This window comes from Oncorhynchus kisutch, linkage group LG4, assembly GCF_002021735.2.
Source record: "Oncorhynchus kisutch isolate 150728-3 linkage group LG4, Okis_V2, whole genome shotgun sequence".
NCBI classification, from domain to species: domain Eukaryota; kingdom Metazoa; phylum Chordata; class Actinopteri; order Salmoniformes; family Salmonidae; genus Oncorhynchus; species Oncorhynchus kisutch.
Window position 1 is genome coordinate 67,747,998 of NC_034177.2, and position 19,291 is coordinate 67,767,288.

A 19,291-nucleotide genomic window follows, 5' to 3' on the forward strand; every position below is an offset into this window, starting at 1 on the left:
CTGTTAACAGACAACAATACGCTAGTTTCACAATGCTAATATGCCAGTTTTATTTTCGACATGCATCTTTTGATTATCAGAAAGACATTTGGTCCTGTCTTCATGGTATTTAAATACTGCAGTCCACTGCGTCAACAATGAATAAAATAACATTTTGTCACATGCGCCGAATACAACAGTAGACCTTACCATGAAAAGCTTACTTACGAGCCCTTAAGCAACAATGCAGTTTTTAAAAAGTAATTAAAGTGTGCTAAATAAACTAAAGGAAAAATAGTAACACAATTAAATAATGAGGCTATATACATGGAATATAACACAGTAATCGAGTGAGAAAAGTAGAATATCCTTTTTGATTAGCAAGAATTGTGAACTACATATCAGTTCAATCACGCTTTCCTTACTATATTTTAATGTGATCATGAAAATGCAGATTTTGATTGAATAGGTCAGGCAGTCTGCAAAACACTACAGCTGATAGCCAAGGCATTTATTGTTTTACTTTATACTTTTATAACCTTAATTAATACGCATTTATAAATTATTTATAAGTAGCAGAACTATTTCTAAACATGTATAAGCATTCTAGACCTTACCCTTCATAGGTATTTAAAACAAAACATTTAAAAAATATTATAGGTTATTATAAAGTGTTACCAGGATATACATAAATATTACTGTACAAAACGGGAATTGTTTTTCAAATACATTTGAATAAAAGGAAAGTTACATAGGAATGAGTTGAGTTACAAAAAGCTACTGAATTATCAAGTGTACCACCCTCCAACAGTGTTTGCTTTCTGGGTTGTTTTTCGTATGCCTCATTTAAAATGGATCAAATCCAGTTATTAACCACAAACTCAATATTTTTTATTTATTTAACCATTAGCAAGGCAAGTCAGTAAAGAACACATTTTTATTTACGATGACAGCCTACCCCGGCCAAACCCTAACAACACTGGGCCAACTGTGCACTACCCTATGGTACTCCCAATCACGGCCAGTTGTGATACAGCCTGGAATTGAACCAGGGTCTGTAGTGACGCCTCTAGCACGGAGATGCAGTGCCTTAGACCGCTGCATCACTCGGGAGCCTTATCAAGTGACAATAAAGTAGGCCTACTGTAAACAGTAGAAAAAGTATCATTCTCAGGCACAGAGCCTCCTGTGCTAACTCAACATTCAAGGGTTAGTATTCTGGTAGGCCATTTTAAATAAACATGCATTGTTCATTCTTCAACCATCTTAATTAAGGGTTCACTTCACACATACATACTCTGTTGACATTTCTTATGAGAACCAAACATTCTATGACCACGAACTCAGATTGTGTAATCATTTTACTACATAGGCAAAAGTATGTGGACACCCTTTCAATTTAGTTGTCAGGAATTTTCTGCCACACCTGTCGCTGATGTATAAAATCGAGCACACGGCCATGCAATCTCTATAGGGAAACATTGGCAGTAGAATGGCTTTACTGGAGAGCCTTTCCAACAAGTCAGTTCGTCAAATGTATGCCCTGCTTGAGCTGCCTCTGTCAACTGTAACTGATGTTATTGTGAAGTGGACACATTGAAGAGCAACAACGGCTCAGCTGTGAAGTGGTAGGCCACAAATGTGCACAGAACGGGACGGCCGAGTGTTGAAGCTTGTAAAAATCATCTGTCCTCAGTTGCTAACACTCACTGCCGTGTTCAAAACTACAACTGGAAGCAACGTCAGCACAATAACTGTTCGTAGGGAGCTTCATGAAATGGGTTTCCATGGCCGAACAGCCGCACATGAGCCTAAGATCACCATACAAAATGCCAAGCGTCAGCAGGAGTGGTGTAAAGCTCACCACCATTACTCCAGAAAAAGGTGGAAAATGAGTTCTCGGGCCTCCCGAGTGGCGCAGTGGTCTAAGGCACTGCATCACGAGAGATCCTGGTTCGAGTCCAGGCTCTGTCGCAGCCGGCCGCGACCAGGGTTAGGTCGGCAGGGATGTTCCTGTGCCACGGCGCGCTAGCGACTCCTGTGGCAGGCCGGGTGCAATGCACACTGACACGGTCGCCAGGTGTAGTGTTTCCTCCGACACATTGGTGCAGCTGGCTTCCGGGTTAAGGGGGCATGGTGTCAAGAATTAGTGTGGGTTGTGTTTTGGAGGAAGCACGGCTCTCAACCTTCACCTCTCGAGTCCATACGGCAGTTGCAGCGATGGGACAAGACCAACTACCAATTGGATACCACAAAATTGGGGCAAAAAAGGGGATACTTTTATTTAAACAAAATCACACTTCTCCACCTGGCAGTCCAACAGACATATCTGGGTTTGGCAGATGCCAGGAGAACACTACCTGCCCCAATAGAGTGCCATCTGTAAAGTTTGGTGGATGAGGAATAATGGTCTGGGGCTGTTTTTCATATTTCGGGTTAGGCCCCTTAGTTCCAGTGAAGGGAAATCTTAACACTACAGCACACAATGACATTCTAGACGATTCTGTGCTTCCAACTTTATGGCAACAGATTGGGGAAGGTGCTTTCCTGTTTCAGCATGACAATGCCCCCATGCACAAAGCGAAGTCCATACAGAAATGGTGTGTAGAGATTGGTGTGGAAGAACTTGACTGGCCTGCAGAGCCCTGACCTCAACCCCATAGAACACCTTTGGGATGAATTGGAACACCGACTGTGAGCCAGGCCAAATCGCCCAACATCAGTGCCCAACCTTACTAATGCTTGTGGCTGAATGGAAGCAAGTCCCTGCAGCAATGTTACAACATCTAGTGGAAAGCCTTCCCAGAGAGAGGAGGCTGTTGTTGCAGCAAAAAAGGGAGCAATTCCATATTAATGCCCATGATTTTGGAATGAGATGTTCGCCGAGCAGGAGTACACATACTTTCGGCCATGAAGTAAGACTACGGCTATGAAATAAGATTACTACAACAACCTAGAAATATATATATATTATTAAATAACAGCCTAAACCTTTAAGTTGCATTTATTTAAACTGAAATCAATTACATCTAGTCCATAAAAATGCACTACGTATTAACATACACAGTATGTTGTAAAGCGAAGGATTATAAAACTCGGCATCAGAGGCATATGGTTTTCTTAACACTGGAGATTAAGTAAATATCCTTGTCCGTTTCAGGTGTGAGGGCTAGCACGTTGTCCTTCACTGGTGACATGGGCTCTCCTTTCTTACAGGGGTTTATCTTTGGATTTTCTCTGCAACACAGAAAAACACAAACAATACAGTTCCGATGAAAAGTAGGTCACAAGAAAGAGATGGTTATCATATAATTGGTAAAGCTGTAATCAAGCTTGTAAAAGCTGTAATCAACACTGAAAAATATAAATGCAACAATTTCAAAGATTATACTGAGTTAGTTCATATAAGGAAATAAATTAATTTGGCCCTAATCTATGGATTTCATAACTGGGAATATAGATATCCATCGGTTGTTCAAAGACACCTGAAAAAAACTTTAAAACATTTTTTAAAAGTAGAGGCGTAGACCAGAAAATTAGACCGTATCTGGTGACCACCATTTGCCTCATGCATCACGACATCTTCGCAGAGTTGATCTGGCTGTTGATTGTGGCCTGTGGAATGTCGTCCCACTTGTACACGATCTAAAGAATCCCAAACATGCTCAATGGGTGACATGTCTGGTGAGTATGCAGGCCATGGAAGAACTGGGACATGCAGCTTCCAGGAATTGTGTACAGATCCTTGTGACCGTGCATTATCATGCTGAAACATGAGATGGTGGCTGATGAATGGCACAACAATGGGCTTCAGGATCTCATCACGGTATGTCTGTATATTCAAATTGCCATCGATAAAATGCAATTATGTTCGCAGCTTATGCCTGCCCATACCATCACAACCACTGGGCACTCGGTCCACAATGTTGGCATCAGCGAACCGCTCGCCCACACAACGCCATACACGTAGTCTGCGGTTGAGGCCAGTTGGACATACTGACTTTTTTTCCTAAAAACGCCAGGTGGCTTATGGTAGAGAAATGAACATTCAATTCTGGCAACAGCTCTCCTGCAGTCAGCATGCCAATTGCACCCCCCCACCTCAAAACGTGAGACATCTGTGGCATTGTGATGTGTGACAATTCTGAAGATTTTTAGAGTGGCCTTTTATTTTCCCCAGCACAAGGTGCACCTGTGCAATGATCATGCTGTTTAATCTGATTCTTGATATGCCACACCTGGAGGTGGATGGATTCATTTGGTAAAGGAGAAATGCTCACTAACAGGGATATAAACAAATGTGTGTACAAAATTTGAGAGAAATAAGATTTGTGCATATGGACAATTTCTGGAATCTTTTTTTCTGCTCATGAAACCAAGACATTACATTTATATTGTTGTTCAGTGTAGCAATCATTCACTCACGTGAAGACTAGTGGAATCTGAAAACAAAACATTCAGTACTCTATATAGCCAACAGAAATTTGCAGTTTTGCCACAGATGTCTCAAGTTGAGGGAGCGTACAATTGGCATGCTGACTGCAGGAATGTCCACCAGAACGGTTGCCAGAGAATTAAACATAAATTTCTCTTCCATAAGACGCTCGTCAGTATGTCCAACCGGCCTCACAACCGCAGACCACGTGTATGGCTTAATGTGGGTGAGCAGTTTGCTGATGTCAACGTTGTGAACAGAGTGCCCCATGGTGGCAGTGGGGTTATGGTATGGGCAGGCATAAGCTACGACAACTAACATAATTGCATTTTATCGATGGCAATTTGAATATACAGACATACCGTGATGAGATCCTGAGGCCCATTTAAAGGTTTGTCACATGCGCCGAATACAACAGGTATTGAAATGCTTACTTACAAGCCCTTAACCAACAATGCAAAAAAAAAAAAAGTTAATGAAAAAAAATAAAAAAATAGAACAAATAAATAGCAGCAGTAAAATAACAATAGCGAGGCTATATACAGGGGGTAACGGTAGAGTCAATGTGCGGGGCACTGGTTAGTCAAGGTAATATGTACCCGTAGGTAGAGTTATTAAAGTGACTATGCATCGATAATAAACAGAGTAGCAGCAGTGTAAAATTGGGCTATGGGTAGCCCTTTGATTAGCTGTTCAGGATTGTTATGGCTTGGGGGTAGAAATTGTTAAGAAGCCTTTTGGGCCTACACTTGGTGCTCCGGTACCGCTTCCAGTGCGGTAGCAGAGAGAACAGTCTATGACTAGGGTGGCTGGAGTCTGACAAGTTATAGGGCCTTCCTTTGACATTGCCTGGTATAAAGGTCCTGGATGGCAGGAAGCTTGGCCCCGGTGATGTACCGGGCCGTACACATTACCCTCTGTTGTGCCTTATGGTCGGAGGCCAAGAAGTTACCATACCAGGCAGTGCTGCAACCAGTCAGGATGCTCTCGATGGTGCAGCTGTAGAACCTTTTGAGGATCTGAGGACCCATGCCAAATCTTTTCAGTCTCCTGAGGGGGAATAGGCTTTGTCGTGCCCTCTTCACAACTGTCTCAGTAAAATCTTTGATATGGTTGCATGTTGAGTTTATATTTTTGTTCAGTATAGAAATTAGAGACAAGTTTGTGACAGGTCCTTTGAATATAAATTGGTTGTGTTCAAAAAAGGGGAAAATATGAAAGTATGGGGACTACTGTTGAAGGTTGTTATTAGGCCTCATCTATAATCTTATACAAAAGCAAAAACAATTGAATGGTGTAATCCAGCTACAGGGTTGAGGACTATGCAGGTTATGATTACCCTCACTTACTTCTTAAAACCAAAGTTTTTCCAGAGGCCACTGATTGTGGCCTGGAGGCCAGGGTTGTTCTCATTGTTGGTGGTGAGTTTCTTTCCAGGGCCTGCAGGCTTTTTACGGAGGCCACTGGCCCTGGCAGGGGCAGAGGGTCGGATCTTTGTCCCTTTTCCTTGGTCACCGGGTTTCATCCGCGGGAGACCTGCCACCTGGTGAGAGATGGGAAAGAAAATTCTTCACTGTGGGAATATATGGCATGTTCATCCCAGAAGTGTTCTAGCTGCCAAATCTCTGTTGAACCAACATGATACAAAATAGTCCCACAAAGTAATCTACCTTCGGTCTCATTGTGCTGGATTTCTTTTCGTCTGCTGTTGGAGAGGAACTGGGGCTTTTGACAGAGTCTGAATCCTTACTAGAGTAAATTTTCTTAGAAAACAGAACAGGCAGTAAATTAATAAAGCCACTGCCTCCACTCATTCAAACCACAACATAAAAAAAGCCATGCATATGCACCCTCAACTAGCTTGCAATGATGCAAATGTTATGAAGCCTACGCATGACTAATTAGCAGAGGAAACGGTGACATACAGGCCTGGTGGCATCCTCCAGCCGAGTGGGTGGGGACACTTCCACGACATTGCAGGAAGTGTGGTTATGCTGAGAGAAGTAGGCACTGTCCTGAGACGGTGGAGAGTTTGGTGGTGAATCCTTGTCTTCTTTGCCCAGAATAGGGGATGGGGCTCCAGGGGTCTTCCGAGTTCTCTGGCCTTCCTGGATCCAGGAGAAGCTTTCCTTCTTGCGCTGGAACTGCTGCAGTCCCGAGAGGCCGGATGTGGGTGTCGGGGTCCTGGATCTCTCTGAGGAGCTGCCTGACCAGCGGAACACCCCTAACCCTTGACTGGCAGACAGAGGGGAGGGGGGTGGGCTATGAGGGTCAACAGAGTCATTTTCCTCTGCATCAGCATATCCCCCAATACAATAGTCCTCCCTGGGGTCCTGTGTGACCTCATCCTGAGACACTTCCCCTTTGACAAAAGACTCCGGATTCTGGCTGGCCACCTCACTGGTGCTGCTGCCACTACAGAAGAACCTATAGGGGAATAGATCAACCATTTAGTCAGTATCACAAAACATTAAAAATAAAACAAAAACTTGTCAAATGTGGGCCAAACATTGCGAGCAAGAAAACAATTGGAAGAACCAGTGGTTTTAGGTAGGTCATTTTTAGTCATGTAAAAGACAAGACGAGTTTGAAAGATTTCCTATATAATTAAATAGCTGTAGCAATGACTAAAAGTGTGTATTATAAGACCATACCGGCTTTGCATTTCCTGCCCGTCTCCACCTCCTTCCTGGTTTCTCCTCTGTAGCAGGGTGGCGAAGCGGTTGCGTGGTCTGGGATGGGTAGCGGCAGCAGTGGCACTGGGCTGGGGGCATGTGGAGATGTGATGGCTCTCTGTGGGTCCAGGGTCCTCCTCCCCTCTGGACCGCTTCTGACCGGAGGGAGAGTACTGCTGCAGCACATCCTGGTCTGAAACACCAGAGTCTTTTGGGAGATAAAGGAAAATCAGAAGTTTGGGTCAGGTCTATAATAAAAATATTCATCAACACCACTTGGAAAGAATGTTGAGGTTTACATTAATCAAATACATTGATAAACTTTTGTATAATGACGAGAAGATTTTTCCTGTTCTATTTGAACATTACATTTTGAAGGTCCACCCAATGTTATATAGGTATAGGCTTTTCCATAGAATGACTGATAATGCTTCAGAAGATGAACTGGGATGTTATGTGAACAAAAATGTGTTTCCCCCTGAACAAACCCAAATCCTCTCACACCTATTTAAATGGAGCTGGGTGAATCAAATAATCTTCCCGCCTACGGTGACAGAAAGAGCACCTCTCAAACATGACGGTGCAACAACAAGATAGCAAACTAATCTCACCTTCTCTGGGTCTCTTAACCTGTGTGTTCTTGTGAGGAAGCCTCAGCCCCTGCACACTGAAGACCCTCTCCTTCCCCCTGGTTGAGGGAGGCCTCTGTGGAGAGCCCACAGGATGGGAGGCAGAGAGGGTGCCTGGTATGTAACCTCTGCTCCAGATGCTAGGGTGTGTAGAGGCCCGAGTCTCCTGGCTGTCATTCCAGTCACGACTGCGTGGTTTCACTGGCTAAGAAACACAAAGGGAGGAAGGATTTATATATACATTAGTGTAAATTACGTGCACTTTAACCAACTCCTCTATGGTTGTCATGCCATACATGTACAGCATACAGATCGGGGGGTAAAGCTAGGTTAAGCACTCTAGCGACAAACACATTGGTAAGTTAAATATTAATACAATTGTACTGATCGACTAAAAATAGCTAAGTACCCCACGTATACAACACTAAGGACACAAGCAAAACAACAACCTAGCAGTACTACTTGTGATGATGAATGAGTAGTGTTTGTATAGAAATGACTTATGTTAATAATTCTACCTAGTGCCAGTACCTTGACATTTGTTGCATCTGGGTTGAAGTCATCAATCCTCTCCATGGTGTTTATTTCCAGGTTACCCAGGGCCACCTGTAAACCTTTGCAATCTCCTAAATTACTGTATTAAGCATTAAGGACAACATATTTTACTGGTAGTAAATGGGAAACCACCAGTGTCTTAATTTCCATTTCGCTACTAATCAACAGGTATAGAGCAGGAGTCAGGCCTGCCACTGAGTGAAAGGATACCGGCCAGCATAGCTGAGGGTGGCAGGGTCCATGTGCTCTGGATAGGGGTTGAGAGGCACCACCTTCCTCTTGATGGGGTCAAACACCAGCTGGTAGAGGAAGGTGTTATTGGCCTTAACAAAGCCTTCAATGTACTCGTCTGGCACAACCACATTCATCTTCAGGTACTGGCCCATCTTCCTTATCACCTGAAAGTACATAAACAAGTTAGAGGGGCCATTTTCATTATAGTTTAATTTCTACCACGGTGCAAGTTCTACTACCAATTCTCATTCAAACTTACCTTAATGATGTCAGGGTTGTTTGCCATCCTCAGCAGTTTACAGGCTTTGCCCAAGCCAATCCCATAGAGTGAGGACAGATAGTCACAGCCAGAGAGAATACACATGTGGCGGAACTTCTCTTCCGTGAAGACGTCACCCAGAGAGCGGCACCGCCCCAGGTGGTTCTGGTCAATCTCTAGACCGTTCCCCTGTTTGTCCATCTTTAGGATCACCTGAGAGAGATGACCAGCAGAACCATTATGGTCATTACCATAATCTAAGTTGCCATTAAAGTAACTGTCCAGTTAAAACCCATACCCAAATAATGTTGACTCACTCATCCTATACGCGTACGTTGCCAAATAATACATTGAAAAAAAAATAAAAAATACCACTTAAAAAACCCACCTCAAAATTGTAGCTCAAACACACATAAAAAAAAATAGAAATGCTTGCCATCTCCTGCGGATGAGAAGGCCAACCAGAGATCTCACATGAATGTTATTAATGACCAGTGTACGCCTACACCATTATAACACAGAAAAGCTGCTTTGTAACTTACTTAATTACCAATAAGGAAACTTATTTCACTCATTTTAATCAATTATTGATATTTCATATAAATCTGGAAAAACCAGACAGTCGCTTTAAAGCCAGATGATCATTGTGACAAATGCATTGCAGAAATTCCACAGTGAGCAGCATTTTAAAGGACCCAATTCTGTACTTTTTTGCAGCCAAACGCCAATAAGTCTGAGTCTTCAGTGATGATAGCCTGTGCAATGCCAGCCTTGTTAAGGAAGGCCAGCTGGGCATCAGCTTCATACGGGGCCACCACACAGTCCACTCCTCTGGTCCTTGCAGCCTAGAGGAGAAAACATCATTTCAGCTGAATAAAACAATTTTAAGCCACCAATTTGCAATCATAAACATTAAGCAGTGCATCACAAAACAGATGACGAGTTTAACTGGTTAAGCCAGATTAAACCACTGCACAAAACCAGCAAATAGACACGCTTCATTCAAGATATGCATCATCGGGTTCCAGTGAAAAATACTGAGCAGTAGAAAGCATTTCTTCATCTAAACAGTTTTAGCAGTATTGGAAATATTTACCTTGATGACATCATGGGCCATGGAAGGGGTGACGTTAACACAGCGAGTAAAGCAGTCTCTGGCCTCTGAAATCTTTCCCTCACGTAGGAGCTGCTTACCTTTCTGCAGATTTGCCTGACGACGCCTGGAAGACAGACGTCAGATCTTACTTTTTTGGGTAAAAATATTTACTCCGTCCTATTCAAGAAACTACCTAGTCAAGTACATGGAAGATTTGATTGAATAAAAATGAAACATTACAGCAAATACCATCTAGGCCTAATATTAACTTACTCATCACTATCTTAGCTTTAAATAAAATTACAGGTACACCCACACACTTACTCTCTGCGAGCTTTGTCCACCTCCTGTTTTGAAGGCAGATTGCAGCCATCAAACACCAAGATGGGCTTCACACCAAAAGACAACAGCATGTCCACAAATTTCATGCAGTATGTAACATACCTATGTGAAAGAAAATGCATAGGGTTAGGTAGTTAAATATATATAAATTAACCTTTATTTAACTAGGCAAATTCTTATTTTCAATGATGGCCTAGGAACAGTTAATAGGGTTAGGTAGTTAATGCATACTGAGATAGCTATAAAACAGCTTACTGGTCAGTTGGCTCCCCTTTGGCAAGTTTCTCTGCACAAGAAAATGCCCCTTTATGAAGCCAGCAATATGTGTCTACGGCCACTGTCTGTCCCTTGTACTTCCTCACACTGATGGGCTCCGAGGCATCTTTGAGGAACTGCAACAGCCCCTGGATCCCCATTTTTTAATCTGGTGATGCCACTAACATTCAGGACAGTTGCTTGCTATATTCATGGAGAGGGAGAGATCATTTGACAAAACATAATGAAACTAGATTTAAGAGAAAATAATACGTTACCTAGCTAACGTTAGTTCATCGTAATCTGCATATACCTGCTCATTTACCTGGACATGCAGGGTAGATTATGAATTCTAGCGAGATACTTCCTCTGGCGTAGAAACCGACCGTAAATAACGTTAATTAATTCGAACGTTCGTGGATCTTCAAAAACCTACGCCACTCACCAGTGACTGTCAGTGATGACAAACACATGTAGCAAGTTGGCTAAAGTTAGCAAGCCACCTAGCACGGCCACTAACGTTAGTTAGCTAGCTAACTACCTAAACAATATACCTATAAATACATTGTTGGTGCTGTAAAAAAACAAAAGCAAGTTGTAGCTAACTAACCTTAGTTAGCAGTTCGAACAATTGGAATGAAGTGGGCTAGCGAACGTTTCTAGCAAACTCTGGCTAGCGCATAGCTAAATGAATACGTTATTTTGAAATAAAAACATGCATACAAGAATATAATACAACATTAGCAAGCTACCGACATATTTTCCCGCGAATTGAAAGAGCTAACCATGACAAATAGTAAGCACTGAACGGTAACGAGGCACCTTATTATCTAACAGGAGTTCGCTTTTAGCGGCAACAGTAAGAGTTCACAACGAGCTGATACTATTGGTCAGTTTATTCTGACCAACTATATGTGGGGGAGGGTCTTTGGTCGACAAAAGAAGAAGGGATTGGTTCTCTTTTTTTTGGTGTCATGCTGCGTATTGATGGCGGGAGTCCAGCGTCACCTTCCCCACCCACTAGATGGCGAGCTTGTATGCTGCGGTGTTAGGATTTTTTGACGTGTCGTCTTTCCCAGCCTCCCTTGCACTTCCTGCTTCGGTAGCTGCCTGTGTGTTTGAGCAAACGATACCTCAACAACAAGATGGAATAGTTGGGAAAATATTGGGAAATCCAGTCAATGACAACGTTGTATTTACTTGTGGCAATCTATTCAATTAAACCCTTTATTTAAATGTCAGTTACTAGGACTTGAAGGTTGTTGACAAAACATCAACAATGCATCTCTCTCCCACCAACGGAGATTTTACTTTCGTCTCATCAACTGAAGCCGAGGGTAATGTTAGCAGGCCGTGAATACTGTCATGTGTTTCATTATATTTTTAGTTACCTACCGTATTTGTCAACACGTCATTCTGCTAGCATTAATTCATTGGGTAACTAGCTTGAGTAAAGTGTTGTCGTTTTTGTCAAGTTACCGTGGTTCAGAGAGATTTGACAACTTTCTGCTGCTACTGTACGGCTAGGCTAACGTTAGCAAGCTATGTAACGTTAGCTATATCACTGAAGGAAATCCACCTAACATATTATTATATTGAAGATACGTTTAATACAAAACTCAACAATTTATTTGGACTAGTTTAACGTGTTTCCCATTGAGTAAATGGTTTTAAGGTCCAATGCAGCCGTTTATCTTAATATCAAATCATTTCTGGGTAACAAGTACCTTACTGTGATTTTTCAATTAAAATGGTCAAAAAGAGACGAATAACTTCCTAGTAAAGAATAATTGCTAGGGCTGTCTGCGAGTGGTCTGAGTAGGGAGGTGAAAACAAAGGGGCGAGGCACCGTTGACTGCTCCTAGAGTTTTGCTTCAATACTACAGTTTAAAGCTGCAATATGTAACTTTCTAGCACACCCGACCAAATTCACATAGAAATGTACATGATAGATCTGTTCTCATTGAAGCAAGTCGAAGAAGCGGTGTCTGTTCTATGTGCGCTATGTCTATGTGTCCTGTTCTATAGTTTATTTTTTGCGTCTTTTACTTTAGGTTTTGTACACCAGCTGAAAATACAATATTTTTTGGTTATTGAAAATATAGTACAATGATTCTCTAAACTGCTTGTTTTGTCACATTAACTGAAATTAGGCAAACTATTAGAATTTTAGCAACCAGGAAATGGAGGTGTGGTTTTTGCATATTGCCCAGGAAGACAATTTCCATAGAGTCACATAGAGAAATCATATTAAAATTCCTAATAAGATACTTTAGTCATCACCTTTGTGCATAAAACACCCATAGACTTATTCAAATAATTGTCGCTGAGGCTGATAAAAAAAAAAAAAAACATTTATTTGAAAAAAAACTCACAGCATCTGAATATGTGAACATTTTTAATGTATGATCATCCAATATTTGCCATGTTTTGGATAATGTGGTGATGTCGCTGCTCGCACTGTTCCCTGTGTGAACGGAACCCTAACCGGCTGCGCGAGTGCGCTATCGTGCATACATTTATTTTGTCCCCCCACACCAAATGCGATCATGACACGCAGGTTAAAATATCAAAACAAACTCTGAACCAATGACATTCATTTGGGGACAGGTCGAAAAGCATTAAACATGTATGGCTCTTCCCCCTTTCCAGGATTTTTCATCTTTGAATTTATATGGTGATTGGCATCTACACTTTCATAGTATTACCACGACAACCGGCAAAACAGTTAACCTTTCAATCACCCCTTGTGGGTATAACCAATGAGGAGATGGCACGTGGGTACCTGCTTCTATAAACCAATGAGATGGGAGAGGCAGGACTTGCAGCGTGATCTGCGTCAGAAATAGGAATGACTTCTATTTTAGCCCTTGGCAACGCAGATGCTTGTTGGCACGCGCAATAATTGAATAACATGGATTTCTACATTTATTTTGCGTGCGCGAGTGTTGTGGTCAGCCTAAGCGCATGTGATGTTGGCCCATATAAAACGGATCCAACCCAGATATTGATGGCCCATGAATCAGCATATATGAATACGAGTAGATTACCTTGAAAACAACGGGCGGACATCATGGACGCAGTCTTCAGTTCTTAGTATACCTCAGTGGGGAAAACTGAAAACAAACCCCCTAAGGTTGTCTGCGCCCGCACTGAAATTAAATTAGCACAATAAAAACATCTACATAGTCTGTCTGTTTAAGCTACAGAGATGTTTTTTTGTATCAGATGCGTCTCAATCCACCGCACCCTCTTATGTCGCACTAACGCATCTGCTGGTAAAAGGTGTCAGAGCTAGAGCGGTGTTTGTCATACCACGAGAAATCCCTAAAATGTGTCTTCACAAAATCGGCTGTAGCGTCCAAACGGTTTGGCCTACAAACTATTATGACCCCTCTATGGAAAGATGAAACTCTCACGAACACAATGTTCTCCGTTTTGCTCTATGACCTCCGCAAGACTCTTCTGAGCCAATCTGCCAACTTCTGTCCGTAGCGTCCCAACTGTTTGGGCTACACACACATACTACTCCTCTGTACAAAGGTGAGACTCTCACGAACATGTACATGTCGGTTGTTTTGCAAGACTCATCTGAAGGTCCCCGGTACCAGTTGAAAAAACGAATGGAAGTATGTATGGACTGTTTAATGCCAAAAATGTGAGGTGAAATACATGTAAAAAATATATTTCCTGATCATTCTTATATCTCTGAGTAATAGGACAGACACTTCAGAGAGAACTTCCTTTACATTTTTGGGGGGGACTATCTGTTATTCAATGCGTTTGTATGGGCTAATAACAGTAAGACCAAAACACATTTTTTATCAAATATTTTTTTAAACATATTTTTGGGATACTTCAAGGCATCTTAAAATTCAAAATCAAATAGCTAAATGATCCTTGGTATGACCTAATTTAAAAAATAATCAAATAGCTTAGTGGAACACTCCCCGGCTTAGACGGGGCTTAGAATCTGATGGGTTTTAATGGCAGAGGTTTGGAACTATTTTCTTAATGGTCTATTAACTAATTTACTGCCTTGTGATGTCATCAGCCAAGCCTAAATTCTGTCCCACAAAAACAGGCTCATCCACTAAAAGGGCTATATCATCGTTTTCACAATTTCACAGTATTATTCCAACCTCATAGTGTGGAAATGTATATAAAAAACATGAATATCACATTTTTGACTGCACTGGGCCTTTAATGTAATTTAGACAGTGTGACGACCACTGGGGGGCATGTCTTGCCTTTCTGCATTCCAGAAAGCATTGCCCCCCCATCTTCGGAGAGAACATTTAAGTTAATTTCTTGCAATACTAGACATTTTGCCTTGGGGCAGAGAGACCATTTAGATATTGTAAAGCAACATTCATGCAATTCTACTAATTTAGCTATGGGGCAGAGAGACAAAATGTGCAATAATCGTATACATTAAATTCCCTACAGATCTAAGCGGTACGATTGATGCCCCAGATGTTAAATTGAACATGGGCAGTGACAATGCAAAAGACCCATATGCAACCACGTTCCTGAGGAAACGAGGCTATGGCTGGCTCCTGGAAGTAGAAGAGGATGACCCCGAAGACAACAAACCTCTTCTGTGAGTACCTTCTTCAAGAAACCCATTCTTTATCCATGTACATTGATATTAAAATGACACTTGATTTGGCCATCACTACAAATTAAATGTGCTGATATCTCACGATGCTCCTGTACAATCTCATACACTTATATGATTAGGGAGGAGCTGGACATCGACCTGAAAGACATCTACTACAAGATCCGCTGTGTGCTCATGCCAATGCCCTCCTTGGGCTTCAACCGGCAGGTTGTGAGGGACAACCCTGACTTCTGGGGCCCGCTGGCTATAGTACTGCTTTTCTCCATGATCTCCATCTACGGACAGTTCAGGGTGAGGCGGCAGTTCAAGCTGTGAATTCTTTTGATCTAAGAACATACCTTACATCTGGCCCTTGGCCCCCCAGAGAGGGCTGTTGGTTCAACTAAGTTAGATTTCTTTGAAAAAGTAAATGGTGAACTTCGATTGTAGGGTTGAGATTTGAAACAACATTAGATGCACATGCTGCTCACGCAAACAGGGCTTGATTCACTGGTTCTCTTCACTTACTGAATTTAATTAAATGGGAGGCAGCCTACATTGATATATTTAACGATATAAGAATGTTCAAAAAAGGACTTCCCACACCAAAATATTTAGTCTTCTAGAGACTTTGGTACAATGTCACAATTTTCAGCGTGTGTATTATTTTGGTTGTTGTGTTTTAATTATTTGTCGCTTTATTTTATTTTCCTAAGGTGGTGTCTTGGATAATTACCATTTGGATATTCGGCTCTTTAACAATCTTTTTGCTGGCTCGTGTTCTTGGTGGTGAGGTAAGACCCACCAAAGTTTACATTTAGCTGAAATAAGTCGTATTCCTAGTCTTGATGAGGAATACATTTCTCTTACTTGATACTGTACATGCCTCTGGATGTGCATTTGCTTCCTATTACAACCTGAATGATGTGGCGTGCTGTGAAACACTGACTTGCATTGTTCTGTTTTCAATAGGTGTCTTATGGACAAGTTCTTGGAGTGATTGGATATTCTCTACTTCCGCTCATCGTTATAGCCCCATTGCTTTTGGTCATTGGGGGTTTTGATGTTGTTTCTACACTAATAAAGGTGAGCATAGGAGCAAAGACAATCAACCTTTATTCTATCTGATTTTTCTCACAAATGAGTCTCTGTAATTCAGCATTGCATGTTTGATTTAACATACACTAACTAACCTGTTCAAAGCTATTTTTACATCTGTATTTGATTATATATTTTTAGAAAGTACAAATGGACTTAAATTAGATATGTGTTCATTAGTTGTTGATAACTGTCATTTTTCAGCTTTCTGGAGTATTTTGGGCTGCTTACAGTGCTGCTTCACTGCTCGTTGGGGATGAATTCAAAACCAAGAAGCCTCTGCTCATATACCCTATTTTCCTTTTGTACATCTACTTCCTGTCACTATATACTGGTGTCTGATTGGACAAATGGCAACAGTGGAACTTTGGTTGGGGAATGACACAAAGCACCGTGAAAAGACACAATGAAAATAAGGAGCATGGATTTTTGAAAGGTCATTTTCTCCCTCTTTAACCCTGTTTACAATCCTAGGCTGTGGGGATATAAGGGTGTATGTTACATCAGTGTATTTAAATGTACCCCTTACCTCTGTGCTCAGTAAAAAGCGGTAGCTTATGGTCCAAGCTCGGTGTTCAGATTGAATTGTAATTAGATCGCAGGTTCGCATCATATAAAAGGACTGTAATTATTTAATCAAGGCGTCAAATCTGGTTTTGGTAATCATGGGAGGGTCACAAACATACCAGTCATTGATTTTTGTTAATGCTTTTATTCCATAGAGGAAGGTGGTGCCAAATACAGTGCAAATTTGTTCAATTTGAACCAAGGGGTTAAGAAAGAAGTCTGCCCCTAAGGTTCCCCATTATTGTGTAAGGGAGTGGGCTAAGCATACTGTTATGCATTATTTAGTGGTCATTTCAGCCTGGGTAGACAAGTAGATGGGCAGTTTGAGTGAAATAAAACAAAGTCTACTAAAGTTTGGTGCCTTTCATTAGTTGTTTTATACAGTTTAAAAATCTTTTATTGAACGGATGTATATTTTCAGACAACTTGCTTGTATCTATTGTATGTATTCAGAACATGTTATACAATTGTGAAAAATTACTAGACCTGGAACAATTAAGAGTTATAAAACGCTCATTAATTCACATTAAGGGGGCATAAAATATATCAACATAATTGTCTGTGTAACTGTTGTACTGTACTAAATATTTTAAACAACATTCTCATACAGTATGTAATGTGTTATATCATTAATCTGCATGCAAAAACTTAATTTCACACCCAAGCTTTATGTAGGAAATGTTGAATGTACTATAGCAATTAAATACTTGTCAGGGGGGTTAATTTAGTGATATGGAATTTATAGTGAATATATTATGAATTATTAGCTAAAAAAAACACATTGAAACCATTTTTGAGATTGTGTTATGTTCTTACACATTGTGTATAATTCGCTTTTAGAACAATATAGCAAATTCTCAGTTGTTGAAATTTGCCAGTTTGACCTCAAATTTGGCCTTAGATTTGTCACAAAGTACATCTGAAATTGGATATCTGATAAGTAAATTCAAGTATGCATATGGTTTCTAGGGGTAGAGGATGAATGGAAATGTGCATTGGTTTTACGCTAATGCAGTCAAAGCCAATTTAGGTGTTATTGGGGTGGTTGACTTCAAGGGCTTTATAAATGATAAAAGGTGTCTTGGTGGGATGGGCCTAAACTCACCAGACTGACTGTTGGTCTGTACAGTGGGGGATGTTTGCTGTCGGTGGTGTGTGTAAAGCCTGATGCATGCTTACCAGTCTAAACAGTTTGCGCATATATACAATGAAAGAATTTTGTGACTTTGGTGTTAGGCAGGTTTTTTCCGTCTATTCACGCACACAATTCTTTTTCTCAAGACGAAGTTCAGTAACCAAAGTTAATGCCCCTTTGTCGGTGATTGACCAACAGTACTACTACTACTAGTAGGAGTGGGAACTATGGACGGGATTCTTCAATAAAGTGTTTGTCATTCAACGAAAGACGAGTAGTTTTAATTAAACATTTTTCTCTTGAGAAATAATATCTTAATGTAAAATTGCAGGACTAAACTTCGGCAAAAACGTCATATCTATTACAGATTTCTTGATTTATCTTGGATTAAAGAAGACTATTTTAAAGAAGTGTATACTGGCTGTGATGTGGCTACGGCATTTCAAGGGAGACAAATTGTAATATTGCTCTTTTTTAAGCGAAGGTCTTAAAACTTCTTAGGGCTGCAATCCCGTTAACGGGATCGATATGACAACAGCCAGTGAAACTGCAGGGCGCCAAATTCAAAACAACAGAAATCTCCTAATTAAAATTCCTCAAGCATACATGTATTTTATACCGTTTTAAAGGTAATCTTGTTGTTAATCCCACCACAGTGTCCGATTTCAAATAGGCTTTATAGCGAAAGCACCACAAACGATTATGTTAGGTCACCACCAACTCACAGAAAAACTGCAATTTTTCCAGCCAAAGACAGGAGTCACAAAAAGCACAAATAGAGATAAAATGAATCACTAAACTTTGATGATCTTCATCAGATGACACTCATAGGACTTCATGTTACACAATACATGTATGTTTTGTTTGATAAAGTTCATATTTAAAAAAAACTCAGGTTACATTGGCGTGTTACGTTCACTAGATCCAAAAACATCCGGTGATATTGCAGAGAGCCACATCATTTTACAGAAATACTTATTATAAATGTCGATGAAAATACAATTGTTAGACATGGAATTATAGATATACCTCTCCTTAATGCAACCGCTGTGTCAGATTTCAAAAACACTTTACGGAAAAAGCAAACCATGCAATAATCTGAGAACGGCGCTCCGAAGAAAAAAAATATTAACCGACTATGTTGGAGTCAACAGAAATCAGAAATAACATTATAAATATTCCCTTACCTTTGATGATCTTCATCAGAATGCACTCCCAGGAATCCTAGTTCCACAATAAATGTTTGTTTTGTTCGATAATGTCCATTATTTATGTCCAAGTAACTACTTTTGTTAGGGTGTTAGGTACACAAATCCAAACGCTTGTGCAGGTCCAGCCGAACGTCGGACGAAAACTTCAAAAAGTTATATTACAGTTCTTAGAAACATTTCAAACTAAGTATAGATTCAATCTTAAGGATGTTATCATA

The 19,291-nt window shown here is 40.8% G+C and overlaps 2 protein-coding genes across 5 annotated transcripts; one reads left to right on the plus strand and one right to left on the minus strand.

The window, feature by feature from the left end:
- Positions 1-392: 392 nt before the first annotated feature.
- On the minus strand, positions 393-11,356 carry exo1 (exonuclease 1). 4 transcript variants are annotated; one of them, XM_020481696.2, is made up of 14 exons: positions 10,773-11,356; positions 10,460-10,663; positions 10,187-10,306; positions 9,863-9,986; positions 9,474-9,611; positions 8,767-8,979; positions 8,484-8,671; positions 8,250-8,352; positions 7,701-7,923; positions 7,069-7,297; positions 6,340-6,841; positions 6,085-6,177; positions 5,764-5,957; positions 393-3,216 (listed from the first exon to the last, which is right to left on the minus strand). In XM_020481696.2, exons 2-14 carry the CDS (start codon positions 10,618-10,620, stop codon positions 3,081-3,083), a joined length of 2,424 nt encoding a protein of 807 aa, XP_020337285.1. In that variant the 5' UTR covers positions 10,621-10,663; positions 10,773-11,356; the 3' UTR covers positions 393-3,080. The 4 variants fall into 4 exon arrangements, with proteins under 4 accessions (XP_020337285.1, XP_020337284.1, XP_020337283.1 ...); XM_020481695.2 differs by having other exon boundaries at positions 10,791-11,336; XM_020481694.2 differs by having other exon boundaries at positions 10,785-11,336.
- Positions 11,357-11,470: 114 nt separating this feature from the next.
- On the plus strand, positions 11,471-18,131 carry yipf4 (Yip1 domain family, member 4). The gene is made up of 6 exons (XM_020481698.2): positions 11,471-11,796; positions 14,909-15,062; positions 15,203-15,374; positions 15,779-15,856; positions 16,035-16,148; positions 16,365-18,131. Exons 1-6 carry the CDS (start codon positions 11,739-11,741, stop codon positions 16,500-16,502), a joined length of 714 nt encoding a protein of 237 aa, XP_020337287.1. The 5' UTR covers positions 11,471-11,738; the 3' UTR covers positions 16,503-18,131.
- Positions 18,132-19,291: the final 1,160 nt, after the last annotated feature.